Source organism: Dermacentor andersoni, chromosome 1 (genome assembly GCF_023375885.2).
Source record: "Dermacentor andersoni chromosome 1, qqDerAnde1_hic_scaffold, whole genome shotgun sequence".
Lineage (NCBI taxonomy): Eukaryota > Metazoa > Arthropoda > Arachnida > Ixodida > Ixodidae > Dermacentor > Dermacentor andersoni.
In genome coordinates, this window is record NC_092814.1 from 232,799,142 (window position 1) to 232,816,698 (window position 17,557).

General features: G+C 45.8%; 2 protein-coding genes across 2 annotated transcripts in view; both read left to right on the top strand.

Moving 5' to 3' along the window:
• LOC126547975 (glyoxylate reductase/hydroxypyruvate reductase-like) overlaps positions 1–17,557 on the top strand; it is a 43,039-nt gene that overhangs the window by 13,646 nt on the left and 11,836 nt on the right. Inside the window, exons 5-8 of the mRNA XM_055063445.2 lie at positions 241–332; positions 1,744–1,821; positions 6,134–6,293; positions 7,261–7,391. Coding sequence (XP_054919420.1) covers positions 241–332; positions 1,744–1,821; positions 6,134–6,293; positions 7,261–7,391 — 461 coding nt within the window. The remainder of the gene's footprint in view (positions 1–240; positions 333–1,743; positions 1,822–6,133; positions 6,294–7,260; positions 7,392–17,557) is intronic.
• Positions 15,329–17,042, top strand: LOC126543181 (uncharacterized). The gene has a single exon (XM_050190319.3). It carries the CDS (start codon positions 15,354–15,356, stop codon positions 16,497–16,499), a length of 1,146 nt encoding a protein of 381 aa, XP_050046276.3. The 5' UTR covers positions 15,329–15,353; the 3' UTR covers positions 16,500–17,042.

A 17,557-nucleotide genomic window follows, 5' to 3' on the forward strand; every position in this document is an offset into this window, starting at 1 on the left:
CCTCGTGTACTGTGCATTGGGTGCATCGTCAAGAGCCCCAGGTGGTCAACGTTCATCCGGAGTCTCCCACTACGGCGTACCTCATAATTAGATCGCGGATTTCATTTAAATTTGAAATGCACCATATGCTGTAAGCGAACAGACTTGATCCTGTATTAAGCCGAATTCAGACTGGAATCATAGCTGCCGTAACTTGCGCGTTGCCGTTTTTGGCTAGGCATGACTTTCTGACCGTTACAGGGGGAACTGGACTCCAACCATCAATCTGTCCTGGATGGTCGGACCTGAGCTCGTAGGCAAGGTTGCCGGGGTCATTGGCCTGGGAGACATCGGTGCGTAAGCTGCTCCTGGAGCTTTTGAAATAACACTCACAAGCCTTATGCAGACACTCGCCTCTACGGCGCATTTTAAGCACCGACGTTTGTCTCCAGCGTACCAAAAACGCTACTAGCAGCTTTGCGTAAGTTTCCCGGACTTAAATCAGCATTTTGAGGTAGCCAACTCAGCGTATCAAAAACGATGCGCTGGGCTTTATGGCGTGAAAGTCACTTGGTTAAGGTAAGCTAGGCCGCTTACCCTTCGAGAGATGCGCCAGAGCAGCCACGTATCTTCGCTGGTATTGTGGCCACTGATGGAATCTCTGTCGCCGAAACGGTTGTCGGCCCCTATCACTGTCGCAAACGCCGCTGTCACCACTGCTGCCCTTTTCTTTAGGTTGTAGAATGCTGAAAGCCAATAAACTGCTAGAGTTGCAAAACTGCCTTGAGCGAAGGAGGAACCCGCAGTTCAAGTGCACAGCGCTTCAGGAAGAGTATACATTGAAGGCGAATATATTTTGGAGATCTTTCGAGAAACATGTAAGTTTAAATCAGGAAGTTATTTTGGGCGTCCAATTTGCACGAAGAGTCGGCGTCAGCAGCTTGCGGGACGAAATTTGCGTGATAGAGCCGAATTTCAGCCCATATTTTGCCCGCAGTCAGTAAAGCAGTAGAGCAATATATGCTTGCCGTGTACACCACTGCAAGTAGTAAACATATGACCTTATTCACAAAAACGTTCTAACGCTAAAACTGTTCGTAAGAACTAATGTCAGCCAATGGCAATGTTGGAGGTATTATTAGCGACGGCGGCCAGCCAATAATAAATGGCATTTACGAACAAAAAGCTTTGTGAATTCGACCCCTGAATTCCATGCTGTGCGCTGAGGGTCATGAAACATTCAGCTAGTTCGCAGACCCGCGCCCCGCAAGCTTTATACATCGAGTGTCCCTGTTGATTTGGTAGGTATACATCAGAATGTTCAGGAAAGTTATAAAAAAGAAGTTCAATAAATTTAGCGTGCAGCTTAAGTTCATCACAATCTCTGAACACCGGTAACGGGTGCTAGGAAGCTAGTGCCGGTTGAAAAAGAAATCAAAAACAAACAAAAATTCTACACTGATTATGTTTAACATACAGCGGTGTCTGCTGATGCTATAGTTACAAGACCTGAATTTATAGTACTCTTCTACTGGTCGAGGTTTTGATTTCCGGCCACAGGAGCAGCATTCCAATGGGGACAGAATGCAAGAAATACCCATGTATATAAAGTTCGGTGCATGTTGTGAAATTATGTTGTTACCTTCCACCACGCTGTCTCTCATCACCGTGATGCAGGTTCGGGAAGTGAATTGTCATTCCCACAGAACAACAAAATATACGCAACTGCACGTCAAGTTGAATTTTGTCATACGAATGTTCCAGGAATGGAAATTGTCAACCGGCTGAGGGCGTTCAAAGTGCGAAGCTTCTTGTACCACAACAGGCGCCCCAAACTGGACCGTAAGTAACTCTCGCGAGTTTATGCCATTGTTGAGAGGGCAGTCATCTCGTGTACACTGCACAATGAGCGCGCTCAATTTATTACGAAGGTTCACGCTCTCCCGCCGGGTGCCACAGGCACAGTCGAAAGAGGAACAGTGCCGTATTTTATTGATCAGGGTTCGTATTTTACAAGAATTCCTTTCCTCCGATTATTTTCATTTTTTATCATCTGTACGGCCCAGTGGCACATCCCGGAGAAATAGATGGCGTGCGGGCAAATCAAGAAGGGTAAAAATTCTTAGAGATTTGGAGAAGCCACCATTCATTGAAAGTTACGTCCGGGAGGGCTGTAACAGGAAAAAAGAGGACAAGAGAGGAGGCAGGATCGGTCATTCTCATTTCTCAGACTGGCAGAAAATAACGCTTACTTGTAACCAACATTTCCTGTTCGGGAGACACTGTAATTGCGGAGGATAATGTAATCTTAAACTAGCTTATACTTGCGCACAAGAAATAAGCGTGGGCAAGTAATCAAATAGTTGGTACAGTGTGAAGATACCAACAGTTCAGAGCTAAGGCAGGAATTAGGAATTATATTGCTAAAGGATATGAATGCCCGAACTGAAGATTTGGATGGTCTCGCAGTCTATCACGAGAAAATACTGCTTGATTTTATTGACCGGCAAAATCTCGTGATTATAAATAGGCAACCTAATTGTGATAGGAACCTGTCAACAGGCAACCGTTGATATATTACGCTCTGATGCCCAAGGAACTCTACAATGAATTCACTAGAATAAATATAGGCGAAGAACGAACTAGAAGCTTAGGATGGTTGGGTGATCCTAAAAAGGTTACCTTGCGCATGGATCACCCAGCAAAGAAAAAAAAAGCAGGAGTACAAACGCAGTACATTAAATTTAAATGACAAATGAACATACCAAAATATAGCAGCAATCATTCAGCAGGTCATTGAAAGTAGACCAAAGGATTGGGATTACGTTGAACTTGAGGGCGTCGTGATGGGCAAAAATTAAAAGAAAATGTCCAGTGAAAAAAAAAAAAAAGACGCAGTTTAGCCCGAAAGCCGAAGCATCGATTGCGATAGCAAATTAGTAGACAGTAGTACTGAGTAAGAGTAGTAGTTCTATCGGCCGTATAAACTTTGAAACATTCGCTTACTAACCGAATTAACAAGCACGGTGTCAGCGCGCACAAGCAAACATGAACACAAAGCTTGATGAGCGCGGACACTCACTGTCAAAGCGCTGGTGTGAGCAAGCGCGGCAGCAGCAGCAAGCGAAGTGACCTTCGTGCCGTCTATCGCTTCGACGCAAGAACGGCTAGAACACAGCGCGCACAAAGGTACGAGCCGTCTGCAGATCGCTTTCAAGATACAGCGCACGCGACCGCGACCGCCCGTGCAAAGTACGCTCTTGTTGACGCTGTTAGGGTGGCTAGGGTGGCCGTTTAGCCACCCTATGCTGTCGAGGCCGCCCCCCCCCCCCTCTCCCTCCCACGCTGCCTCCCCGCTTTCCTCCATATATTCCGCGTGAGATTGAGCCGCGATCGTCGGTTCCCCTTGCGCCCAGGCGCGAAATGCGCAGTTGCTGCCGGAGAACAACGCCGCCGCCCCTCCCTCCCATCTCCCCGCAGCCTTTCGCGCGACGGAAGACGGCGCGTTTGCTCTCCGCTTTCTCCACCGCACGCGCCAGATTGAGCGGCGATCGCCGGCTTCCCTTGCGTGCTTTCACTCGCACGTACAGCATATGACGCGCGGCGACGGTGTTATCGCCCTTAGATTTTATACGGAATATCACGGCGACGCGGCCGGCAAAAATTTCCTGCAGTGTCAATATAATTGCCATGGCAATAAAACCATGCAATTGCTGAAATAATAGAATCTTGGTCGCAATCGATGAGCGGTGCAAAGTGTCCAGAGAACGCAGATGAGTAAAGATGGCAGGACTGTCACAAGAGGAAATAGACTAACAATGGGAGACATATCAGCGCAAAAACGGTAAATTCAGATACTTGTTCAAGAAAAAACTAACAGCTCAAGTAATCGCTGGTTGTCGGGAAGGTGTGAGAAAAACAAGAGCGCACCAAAAAAATTCTGCAACTTCGTTAAATCTCTCGAAAGAATGAAGTCGCCCCTTATCATATCGACGACGCAGACGGAGGTACCTTGGAGGGGCAAGACGCGTTTAATTTTATTGCAGAAACCAATGTCGAGTAAAATAAAAACGGTGACGGAAACATATGTAAAAAAAAAAGGTGAGTACAGGAAACGAGGCAAATGCAGAAGAGAGATTAGAGCAGATTATTCTCAACTGAAAAAAAAGGCAAAACAAAAAAATTAGATCTCCAGCGCAAAGGAAATAGACGGAATACTCATGAGGCTAATTAAGAAACTAGGACCACATGCTAAAATTAAAAGTATTGCTAAAATCGTCAGAAACGTCATACCGGACGAGAACATTCTTGAGAGTTGGCGCCAGAGTAGAATGAGGAGCATGTGGTTCCTTCCGCACAAAAACATCTTTTATGCTTGTTTTTAACGATGAATGACCTGTGTTGTGTCAAATGTTGGGGAATGGAATGTATAAAAGATGGTTTTCACGAATAATATTTCAGTTGATAGTCGAGCACCGCTCCTGTGTGTATACGTGCGTTTGCTCTTTTCGTCGTTTCGAGGTGTTCAACTTGGAGCAGAATGAAGTCAACTTACAGCAGTAATTGAGATAAAACCAACATTAAATATTACGGACCGATTACGATGCCATCCTCAGAATTCATTCCAAGTGCCTTGCAATCTGCCCGGCTAAAATTCGTGAATTGCAATATTTGCCGTAAGTTGAAAGCTAAATTGTGAAATTTTGTTAATTAGCTGGTTACGCATTTTGATTTCTAGTGGAAGTAACGTCCACTTTTTCTAGCAGTCCGGTTCGAGGATTGTAATCGCGCTATTTGCCACAAGCGATATTGTAAAAATCATATAGTAAAAGAAAGCACCTAGTATGTAAGCCCGCCTTATTACATGCATCCGCTCCGTTACAATTACACGCGTTCGCGATCAATGCAAGCCCTACGCAGTCACAGCACTATCCACTAGTTGACGCTGTAGTCATCACCAGCGTTCAGCACGCAGCGTGCGCACCGCGCGCGATCTCCTAGGTAGTTTACACGAGAGAGTAATCCACTGCCCCAAGGGGAGCACATCACATAACGATATGATACATTTCTCAGACGTCGCGACCACGTGGAACTTCCGCTGAAGATGGGATAGTGGTACACTAGTGACCGTATATGGGGGTGCCGTTAGTCCGAGAGCCACAAAAAGCTTCCGCGGCTCGGAGGAGATTAGTCAAGCCTTGGGTTGTGCGTCTTCTCGGCGGCAGCACGCCGCTTTACGTATTTCACGCGAAAGAACGGAGAAGAGGTTCGCTGCAAACGACGTCAGGATAACCCATCCCCTGAGCTCCGCCGAGCGAATACGCGGGTACCATTATGGCGCACTTATAAAACGAGGCCAATCATAGAGGCGTGCTTCTCCCTGCAAGTTATTGTGGGGGAAAAACAGTTTTGAGCACTTACACCAAAGATTGCTCGCCTATAGGAGTGCTTTCGAGTGAGCAAAGCTATGGTCCAGCCATGGCGCGGCTCATGGTTGGACTCCTGTTAAGACACGTCGCAAATGCCGTATGCAGGCTGCCTTCCGTAAAGACAACCGTGCATGTTTATGCTGTTATGCTTGTTGGCTTCTCATGATATTATTAATAAAAATCGGGCCCTTCGGTTAACCCCCTTTCTTCTCGTTAAAGAGGCCCAGGCGGTCAAAAGTATTCCGAGACACTCTACCACTGGTGCCGCCCTCATGTAACTTGGACGTTAAAATAATCATACCCCCTAGGGATTAGTGCAAAGCATTATAACGAATACCTTAAACAAAGACGTGCTGTCATTTTATAATTTTGCAATATCAAGAAGGAAAGAATGTGTTTTCGATGGTACAAAATATTACGGATTGCCATATTGCTGCAGCAGCATATCAGTCAGCGATGGACTGCTTGCATTTGCTAAATAAATATAACATCAAGGACAATTTATTTGCATGAGAGTTTAGTTTTACAGCGACAGAACAAAGTCGACCGTTAAGCGATTAAGTTCGTCATTTCTTGGCGTAAAGCATGCTCGCATACCGCTATCTGCGATCAGAATCCATTACGCTGCCCTCTGTTAATTGTATTTAAATGGCATGAACTATCGACGCACTCTGACTGAAAACTTACGCGGCCTGTCGTTGTCCCTTTGCCGAATGGTGGCCCAGCGCTGCCGCACGACATCCAGTACACCACGCTGAAGCATTTGCTGTGCAACAGCGACATCGTGATCGTGTGCTGCCCGCTCAACGCGGATTCGCAGCAGATGTTCAACGAGAAGACCTTCCACCTGATGAAGCACACGGCTGTCTTCGTCAGCATCAGCAGGTGAGCAGAGCTTGTCAAGTAGATGTGCACGGGCCGACCGCAGAACATGCGCTTATCTGGTAAAGGATAACAGTCGATTAAGGAGCCTTCATGCCGCACTGGCAAGACTTGTATGAAGGCTCCCTAGAGTCGGTTGGAATTAAGGTTTACTCACTATGTGTGTATCAAGAAAAACCTCTCGATTCCCATTAGAAACAGTTTGCTTTTTTCGAGTTGGGAAGCGCTCCATTAATTACAATGCAGGAGCGCTGGCTCTGACGATCCGATTAGTTTACTCATGCCACCGTGAGTAGGATCGTACCCAACTATACACATGCGGTAGTCTTCATTACTCGTAAATGTTCTTCTCGTGTACCTTGAACAACTGAGCAAAAACATTGCGATTCGCGATGTACGCCGCACACCATCCATTTGCGACGACCACTTGCGAAACAGCCAACGCATGCCGACGGGCTGGGGGCGCCTCGAGGCCTTGACACGCGGGCTGCTGAGCTGTCTTACTGTCACCTCTGCTCGTGCGATGGACACCGTGACGAACGCTTTTGCAGCTGCCACCGTTGTTGAAGTTATACACGAGAAACCATGCGACTCCATGCGCTATGGTGTGCCAGTCAAAGTATCAATATCAGAAACCGCGTTCCCAGTTATATCTTTCATGGCCACGACGTGGTGTTGCGCAGACTCACTGGTGCGATTAGTGTTACTGTATATGCGCCCTCTGGGAGCGTAGAACAGTCACTTTATAGGCGCCGTTAGGGAGCATTCATACGCACACGCGCTCTAAGGCGTCGGCGTGCATATATAGGCGCCATGGCTGCGGAGCGACATCTGTCAAACGGCATCTGGAAATTCGAGTTAAGTGTGTCACCGCGCAGGATCGCGATGAGCACGAATGAGTTCATCGGGTCGAGAAAAATAAAGAACCATGGTGCCGGCGACTAGTCTCTCGCCTCACTCTGTCGTGCAGGCGAGAAGTGGTGAACGAAGAAGCGCTCTGCAATGCTCTCAAGTCCGGTGTGATCGCCTCCGCGGCGCTCGACGCTGCTGGCGACACCCCTATGGCCAAAGACAACCCACTCCTCAAGCTCCCCAACTGCAGTGAGTACGCGCAGTGTTACCCATTTGAGCCTCTTAGAGCCTGCGCTCGTCACGACGTCACGTGCGAAGGCAGAGAGGCCTTTATGAGAAGGATATACAGGCTGTCCCACGTAACTTGAGCAAAACATTAAGAATATGCAAATGCCACGCGTAGCTGGACAGAACCAAGGTAATGTTGTTTGCCGTCGTTTGGAGATACTCAGATTATGTCTTTCTTTCTATTTCACCTAATTAGTTTATTATTCTTGATTAATTATTCATCTGCTCAAATATGATAATTAGATGAAAAGTGTAAATGAGAAAATTGTAGAGCAACATAAAAACTCCCGATACAGCTTTCTGTTGCTCGATACGTGCTACATAAAAGCATTTTTCCGAGCGTGAATGAAGCCCGCAAATGCCCGCAAAGTGCCTCGAGCGGGCAGTCGCGCGGCAATCTTGCGTATATTTGTGGGCTTCTTTCACGCTCGGAAAAACACTTTTATGTAGCAGGCATTGAGCAACAGAAAGCTGTATCGGGAGTTTTTAATAATAATAATAATAATAATAATAATAATAATAATAATAATAATAATAATAATAATAATAATAATAATAATAATAATAGTAATAATAATAATAATCTTTATTACATCCAATCGTGTCGCAGTTACAAATCCAGCCCGCATAGGCAACATTGCTTGTGTGCGAGGCTGGGCAGTCAGCGAATAGTACTGATATGTGTACAAACGGAAATAAAACAAAAAAAAAACAATAAAAGAGAAATATTGAAAAAAAAAAGGCATTGACATTAAAGATAACTTCACAATCAGGTTCGTACAAAACAGGTTCGGATAGGTAACAAAATGGAAAAAAATGGTACATAGTATAAAGCCTTCTGAATTGTTCCGTCCTTGTATACATGCTTCAAAATGCCGAAGAAAAGGTTTAACAAATATGGGCATTACGTATCGCCCATGACCTTAAATGGGATTTTATTTGTTTCAATGTTCCTGCGATATCATTCTCATTCAAATTATTGAAATTAGCCGGCACGTAGAAAGCACGAGTCCTATTGCCGTAATTTGTGTATCAGAATCAGTTTTTATTGAGATGATTAGAAAGATTACAAGATGTTAATATACAGAAGAAGGTCCCGAAGTCAAAGACTGCAATGGGACCTCCTTTACAAAGTAAACGTAATAAAACGAAAATTACAGCAGTTTCAACAAATCGTTAACATGGAATAATTACAGGTTTTAGTATGAGCAGCGTGTTTGAAGAATTACACGTGCATAAATGTCAAGAAAAAAAAAGCACTGTAACATAATTTCGTTGACAACTAATAAAGTAAATGAGAAGCTGACGTGACACAGTATAATTTGCTAACTCGAATGTATATGTAAGGCAGAGACAGAAAACTAATGGTATGGCAATGAAAATGAAATGAAGGCACCCTGAAAGAATGGTAGTGAGTATGAACTAGGCATCAGTATTCGACAGAATGTACTATTTTAGTTGTTTCTTAAATTATTGAATTTTAAGTGTTTTTATATGTAATGGTAGTGCGTTCCAGAATGCGATAGATGAAAAATAGACGCTCTGTTTGCCATAATTAGTATGTATTTTGGGTAAAATGAAGTTCCTATTTATTGCAAACCGGGTAATATTAGTATTTATTAGATACGATTGTGGTATCAAGCTATCGCATCGTGTGTAATTGATTTGACGGAACAAAAAGGCACCTAGGTTACATTTAACGAGTTGCGTGACTGAAAGAATGTGATTAGTTCGTAAAAGGTATGAGGCGTGTTTGTTATATGGGCTAAATGTAATTATCCTAATAGCCTGATTCTGTAGGATTTGCAATGAGTTTAAATGGGTTACGTGAGTGTTTCCCCAGCAAGTAACGCAGTAGTTAAAGTGGGAATGAATAAATGAAAAGTTTAATGATAGTAATATTTCATGGTTAAATATGTTTCGTGCTTTTAGAAGTACCGTAATCCCGTAGGTAATCTTCTGTTTTACTTTGCTTAAGTGTTCAATAAATTTAAGATTTATGCCAATGTAATTACATGAAAAACTTGCAGTGATAGGACTTACGCCCAGAAAAATAGGAGGAATTGAGCGAAGTGTTCGTTGGTGGGAAGTGAATACAACAAATTTTGTTTTCGACGGGTTTATCTGTAGCTGGTTAGTATGGCACCACTCCAGCAGGCTGTGTAAATCACCATTAAGGTTAGATACTAAGGTTGTAAGACATTTATCGGAGTTAAAGGGAAGCTGAAAGGTTTTCCAGAAAAAATGAGTGAACATCTGTACATAATGGTTTTCAACCCTCCGAATTCGAATATCGTATCGAAATTGAGCGAAAGAAAGCGCAAATATATTTTATTTCGACGAAAAGTGCAGCAGCGGACACGCCCAGCTCGCGCGTCTCGTTTCCGCCTGTGATTGGTCGGGCGCCTCGTGACGTCAACACTAGTAACCGACCGCTGCCGCTACACATGAAGCGCGGTGCCAGGTAGTTTGGTGCTGTTTTTCTGAGACGGTAATGGAAAATTTAGAGAGACTGCGTTTTTCTGAGGAGTTCGGCGTTACTCCCTACATGTACGAGCCGATTGCGAAGAGCCGGCCTCTCGAAGAAGCAAATGATGCTGGTGCGAGCAGTGCTTTCGACGCGAACGAAAGCAAAGTCTTGGGATATCCTCGTGTTGGAAATGCTCTTTGGTGAGTATGTTTTTTGCAAAGCGATCTAGTGATCTCGCCGATCTTTCGCCGATCTAGTGAGCTCGTTTCCGGTCAAACAACTGTAGTGTTGTGTTCCTGCATGCCTCCTCGTGGAACGTAAGCGGGGATGCGATCGTCGGCATTTGTGCGCTGTCCAAAGCTGTCGGCAATCTACAAAGACGGTTTAAACGCGTGAAAAGCTTCCCGGTTCATGCAGTACGTGTAGTGACCTTCATCTGTTGACTACCACGTTGACTACCACTCACGTTGATTACCACTCACGTTGACTACCACGCACGTTGACTACCACTCTACATACACGCAGACGCACCAACAAAGGAATGCAGGGTCGATCGAAGCAGATTACGATGGCACGCACGCAGAAACAAGCGCGGTCAGGCACGGTCGCGGACGCTGCGAAGGAACGAAACACTAGAGTTGACGTCACAACACCGCGGTTTCCGGTCTCCGCTCGCATCGTCAGCGTCAGCAGCAGCGCGCGGCATTCGACGGGGTGCGGAGCTACAGCGCAATTTCAACCGACGATTACGTCGCTCCTAATTGAAAAAAAAAACCCAAATTTTACCTACATGGTTTATAAGGTTCCCGCATCCGTATATGAGCGTCTTATTGAATTCGACAGACTCTTCAGCTTCCCTTTAATGATGGTAGCATCATCTGCATAAAGTATACATTTCGAAGAAGAGAGGCAGTTAGGCAGATCACTGACGTATAATAAAAATAAAAGCAGACCCAATATGGAACCCTGGGGCACGCCAGTATTAGTGAACATGGTTTTAGAATGAACGCCTGAAATAGTTACTACCTGCATTCTGTCTGTTAAAGGAATCCATGGATTCTGAGGCGACACGAATTTCTTTTTGCATTTAACTTGATGGGAATGACGATCAAAACAGGACTTAACACACGAGGTACCACATATTGTTTAATCTGACGTAAGCTCCGAGATGTCACGTTCAAATTTTTGAAATTAGTAGAAAAACAACTCTTAGACATGGCGTCAAACAAAACTTGTTGCTCGACAGACATGTCTGACTGGCACATGCTCAGCAAGACATCTTCTCCATGACCAAGTGTGCCATACGAGAGGCTATAGGCCATTTTTTTAGGATGCTGTTAATTATCCTAAGTCTACTAGAAGAAGCAAAGGCATACATTGTAATTCCGTACCTTATGATCGATTCACCAAGTCCTTTGTAAACCATTTTATGAACATTTACATTACAGAAAGATTTTAGGGCATACAAATGAGCGCACACAGCACGTAAGCGTATTGACAGTTCTTCAATGTGAACATTCCGTGACAACGTGTCGTCGAAGTGTAGCCCCAGGTATTTTGTGTTTTTTACCAGAGTTACCAGAGGACATGAGCATGCAAGGCAGTCACTGGTGTGGAGATAAACAGGGGAAATATCCGTGACAACTTTATATGGGCTGTGAAAACATATCATGTTAGTCTTAGATTTATTAATAAGCATTTTGTTGTCAGTGAACCAATCAAGTAGTTTAGAGACATCATACTATAGTACTCTAGCGGCTTCGTTCGAAAATTTGTTCGATACAACCAAAGCCGTGTCATCAGCGTATAAATAATTTTTTTAATTTTAGTGGTAATCAAGCAAGATCATTCATGTAAATGTTAAACAAAAGCGGTCCCAATACGGACCCTTGCGGTACCCCTGATTTAACACACAACAAAGAACTATAGGACTCCGCCACACGGACACATTGCTGTCTACCTGTTAAATATTTTTTAAATGAGTAATACTGCCCTCTGAAACCACTTCTGCTTAGTTTTGATAGTAACCGTTCATGATCTAATGTGCCAAATGCTCTTTCCAACTCAACGAAAAGAGTCAAAACTACATTGTTTTTATCGATTTCGTTACAGATACAGTCATTAAAATCTTCTAACAGGCCCACAGTACTTTGTCCTGAGCTAAAGCCAAACTGCGCTGGGTTAATAAGGCTAAACTTTGCACAGAATGAGACCATATTAACATAGACTATATTTTCCAATATGCTTGCCAAAGACGAAAGAATTGAAATTGATCGGTAATTCTTGTAAAGCTTTCTAGATCCTTTTTTATAAAGAGGTCTCATAATACTAACTTTCATGTTTTCATGTATCCGACCGGTTTTTACTGTTTCATTTAAGATGTAAAGCAGCGTTGATTTGAGCACATCGAAATTCGCAGCTATATCTATTATACTAATTTTAGCAGAACCTGGAGATTTTGTTAAGCTCATGGATCGTATTATATGCCACCATTCGGCTTCATCAACAGTAGCCAGAAAAGCAGAATGAACGTTAGAGAACGTAGCATTGTTTCGGAGATTTGCTGGTATGCACTGTAGGATCTGGAGGACAATCCCAATTGCTGTCCCCCAGATATTGGACCTTGCCGTTGGGTGCGGGAGTTGGTCGAGGTTGAGGAGGACTTTGAGATGAAAACTGGAGGTTTATTTACATTATTTACAGTGAGAGTACAAAGAAATTAACAGTCTTAAAGTCATTACGGGCCGGCAGCAACTCGGACGCTGCGGCCCGTGGCAAGAAGCTCGAAAGAGATGAATGAAGGAATGCTCTCTTGCTGCTCCCGGTCTCTGGCTTTTAAACCCTTCGGTGTCTCGAAGACACGTCACGTTCGGCCAATCGGCGAGCCCGCTCAGGTGACGCCATTTTCGGCCAATCGGCGAGCCCGCTCAGATGTCGTCATTTTCGGCCAATGGTAGGCGCCCGTGCGATTGTGTCACACCCGGCGCCGAGGGTCGCTCCTTGGGCCCCAATTGTCCTAGTGCTTACATCTCTCTGCGGTATTGCCTTGCTGACTTGCAAGCGCCGTCACAATAGGCGGAAGGGGGCGACGTTTCAGTGCTACAAAGCAGCTTTGCTCGGGCCCTGCATTACCTGGAACCGTGCCAGGCTCCCGCTACACTTTCGGGAAGAGTCAAGCAGCGAGTAGCTCCACCTGCGGCGCACGAAATGGGGGACGCCAACTCGTTCGCACGTGCCGCGCCTCGGGAACGGGGTAGATGTGCTTCTGCGCTCCTTAATTAGCTGTGGCGCGATTCGATGTGGTCTGGTGAACTCGAAGGAGGCTCAGGAAAAGGTCCCGTATCTAACAGCACCCATTTGTGATGTTATATACTGACTCGATAAAGTGGTAGTTAAAATCATTCGCTATCTGGACAGTAGGTGACTGGAGAAAGGCGTCCGCAAGATTATTATCAATACTCTTATTTGCAGGTCTCCCTATTAGAGTGTTAACCAAGTTCCACGTTTTACCGGTATTACGACTGCAAGCTGAAAACTTGCCTGTGTGTTAGCGCTTCCTGGCTAGTCTTATTTTAGTTTTTACTTTGTTTCTAATTTGCCTAATTCTTCTCTTGCATCTTTGCCTAATTCTTCTCTTCTCTTTCTAAAAAGTTTGCTCTTAAAGCAGGAAAGCTCCATTATTTCGTTATCAATCGACGGGCTCTTTCTATTACTTCTTTTAAGCTTTATTTTCTTTTCGTGGCAAAGGTAAACCTCTCTAAATTCCTTTACAAACAGTTCGTAAGCCTTTAGCTGGATGTACCGTGTTAGAGAATCCCAGTTAAATGTTCTCACACGTTTATCTACTTCATTAGAATTCAAAACATAGTTCTCTTCAGTCTTTGTTTCAGTTAAAGCAACAGCGTCTCCTGAAACTGCTATAGCGATGAAGTAGTGGTCCGATACTTTTTCCTTAATAACACAGCCAAATGATTCATATTTGCACATTTTTGTGCATATACGGTCTATACACTACCTTGTTAAACGATGACCGAGAATTTCCTCGCGTGTATAACTCTGAATTTTGTTTTCGAGTCCGTAGCTTGCCAAAAGTGTTAAGTAATCAGATGTTGCAGGCTTATTTGTTGCAAAAATGTCTATCTTAATATCACCGGCCGAAATAATGCTACTTATGTCTGCGTACTTTTGGAGGAAGCTTGCCAAATTGCCTAAACCTTTTTATGTTAGTGCTCGGTGGCCTATAAACAGCACATACTGTAAATTCCAGATGTGCCTTAGTCATTAGTATAGTAACTACTTCAGCATCTTGAAAATCAAAGGACACTCTTTCACAATGCCAATCACTTTTCACATGGACCACTACGCCACCACCTCTTTTGTTATCCCTGCACAAAAATTGTGTTGCTCTACAATTTTGTCATTGACACTTTTCATGTAATTATAATATTTGAGAAGTTGAAAAATCAATTAAGACTAATTATCTAATTAGGCTGCATTAAAAAAATAGTCTGAGTATCTCCAAGCGACGGCAAACAACATCATCTTGGTTCTGTACAGCTACGTGGCATTTGCATATTTTTAATGCTTGGCTCAAGTTACGTAGGACACCCTGTATATGAAGGGGGGCGCGTAGTACAAGTAAGGCTATTTTTTTCTTAAGATTGTGATGAATTCGTCCTCTGCCTCCTCGCGTGACGTTACATCTCCAAGCGCGCAGGCGTTTCATTATCAAGGAGGTGTCGGTGGCGCAGAGTTCTAGAGCAATCTCCGAAGACCACGAGCACAAAGATTTTTTACAAAATTCAAATACCGCATAATTTCCTGAGACATGAAACCACTGCAAAAAATTGCAGGATGCTTAAGCTTCGCCTTCAAGAGTGGAACGCGACAGTGTTCCCGTCGTCCCGCCAAGGGGTGTAATACAATGCGCTACGGCGCAGCGATCACTTACGAGGCGCCCCGCATCGGACTTTGCACCCACCAATCACGCGGTGAGCGTCGAGCAACGCAGCGTTCTGCGCGGCAACGAAACGTGCGCCTGAGCAAGCGGAACGAACCAAAGAACTCGGTGTCTCCGAACGTCGTGATCGGCACGGACAACCGGGCGGCGACGCGCCTCGCACCGGTCCCCGCACAGCCCCAATGCGCGCGTGGCGCGCCAGCTGTCGGGGCAGCTCCGTACATTGCGAGGAGGGGGCCTTCTGTGTTTGCCGCAAGATGGCTCTGCGTGTGCAGAAAGCGCAGAAGAAATGTAGCGGAAACGTACTTCGCTACGCGTTCAACTGCGACTTCTGTAATTTACATGCTCGTAATTACCGATATACACTGCAATATAACTTTCTACGGCCGGTTGTAAGTCAACACCGCATTCACTAGAGGCGTTTTTGTCCCACTTTGATCGATGGAACTCGTGGCTCATTCTGCTTCCGGCCACGGTCGTGAAAGGACGCAGGATGGCTGGCTCTTCGCGAGCAGTGATAACGGCCGATTCTGGCCGCGGAACATCGTTTTTGGACGGCCTGAAAGATTACAGGATTGTACTGCCGCCGCTGCCAACCGGAGAAGGACTGAAAACAATGGTTGTTCTTCACTGCGACACCGCTGGAAGGCCTTACAGGATAGAAGATTTCCGCCAGCCGATGAAAGAAGCCGGCGTCATTGAACAGGTGGGCGGTATTGGAGCGTACCAGATGTCGCACGTCTGGTTAGTCAACTTCCGTAGTGAAGAAGCCAAGAAAAAGTTGCTCGACATCGGGCATATTGTTGTTAAAGGGAAGACTTGCGTTGTCTTTGACCCTGAAAGGCAGGAAGTGCGGCTGAAGGTGCATTGGTGTGCCTTCAACGTCAGCAACGAAACTCTGAGGCGGGCGTTCGCCGAGTACGGCGAAGTGAAAGAAGTTTCGAGCGATAGATGGAAGACCGGCGGGTTTGAAAACGCCGACTCGACTACTCGTGTTGTGCGGCTGGTTCTTCGAGAAGGTGTAAGCCTCGAGCGCATACCCCATCAGCTGCGTATCGGGAACGGTACAGTATTAGTCGTCGTGCCCGGGCGTGCGCCGATATGTCTCCGCTGCCGCAACACAGGCCACATTAGGCGGGACTGCAAGGTGCCCAAGTGCAGCGAGTGCCACGCCTTCGGGCATGAAGAGGCTGAATGCACGAAGTCATACGCCCGCGCCGCGACTCGAGGAACATTCGGCGATAATAGTGAGCTGCACATGGACGAGGATGAAGCTGAGCAAGCTGCCTCCAACCCAGTGGTCGAGAGCCCAACGGCCGCAGCGCTGAGCGATGAAAAGGAAGGCGCCACGCCAGGGACTCGTGAGTCAGCGCCCAGCACCCCCAAGTCGGCAACCACGAGCATGGATACCAATTCACCGCAAGATATTCCACGCCCTTCTGAAAAAAGCAACGAGGAACCCATGGAGTCTGACCCTGCGGCTGCGAAACGACGCCACGACGATGTCAGTGCAATGAGCCAGGAGCAACGACTGCGTCTCCTAGAACGCCAGTGGGGCGTAGGCGAAGGGAAAAAGCAGCGTGTCACCAGCGGGCTACGATCGTCGTCGCTTCCTCGCGACGACAACCCGAAGACCTAATAATGGAGGGACGGCACTACACGGCGCGGCGTTGTGCGCATGAAGGTAAGCGCCGTACTGGCGGCCTGGTCTTGCTTAACGATGGCGGCATTTGAAAGACACCTCGTAGTAGCCACGCTTAATGTCAGGGGTCTTTCATCCAGGAGGAGGCAAAATCAGCTGCTGAGACTCGTGACTGAGCAGGAATTGGATATTGTAGCGATACAAGAGACCAAAATCGAGAGTCAAGACCAGACCGACAGAATGGTGCTCTCGTTCAGTAGTCGGTATGATGTTTGCGTGTCTCATGCCGTGGGTACCTCGGCAGGTCGCATGCTGTTGATTCGCCAGTCTCTGGGAGCGATTGTGGAAAGAGTTGTGACTTGCGTTTTCGGTCGATGGATTGTCTGTGACATCACACTTGCTGGTTTGGAATTGCGTATTATCTGTATCTACGCACACACTAACACGGAAGAGAGGCGAAACCTTTTTGAGATAGTCGGCAACCATTGTGACACAGACCGTCTGCTTGTCTTACTTGGCGATTTCAACTGCGTAAGCATGGCACGAGATAAAACTAGTGCGACGCCCTACCGAGATGCGAGTACTGCCTGTTTAAGTGACATAATTGATCGCTGTCATCTAGAGGATGTTGGTGATTGTCTCGGATGTGGCTCTGGCGTTCGGTTTACCCATTTCCAAGGAACGAGTCACGCGCGTCTGGATCGGGCGTACGTATCTGTTGAACTGATACCGTACTGCGGCGAATACAGCGTACAACCAGTGCCGTTCAGTGACCATTGTCTTGTTGTCTTCCATGTAGGTAAAAGAAAAGGAACGAAAAGCAAATTTGTGTGGGAAAACTGGAAACTTAATGAGAAGCTTCTAAACGATGATATCTTCGTGGATCGCGTTACGTCGGCGATACACGAACTGCCAATGGCGGACAACGAACTTCTGGGAGCGAAGTGGGAAAGATTTAAGCAGGCAATGAAAATGATGGCAATTGAACGATCGTGCGCTATAAAGCAAAAGCAAAGGCTGCAGGAAAACACGTTGAGAGATGACCTAAAGTTTTT

Excerpts from the sequence above, each read along its gene's own strand:
- LOC126543181 (XM_050190319.3), top strand. The coding sequence starts at position 15,354 with ATGGCTGGCTCTTCGCGAGCAGTGATAACGGCCGATTCTGGCCGCGGA.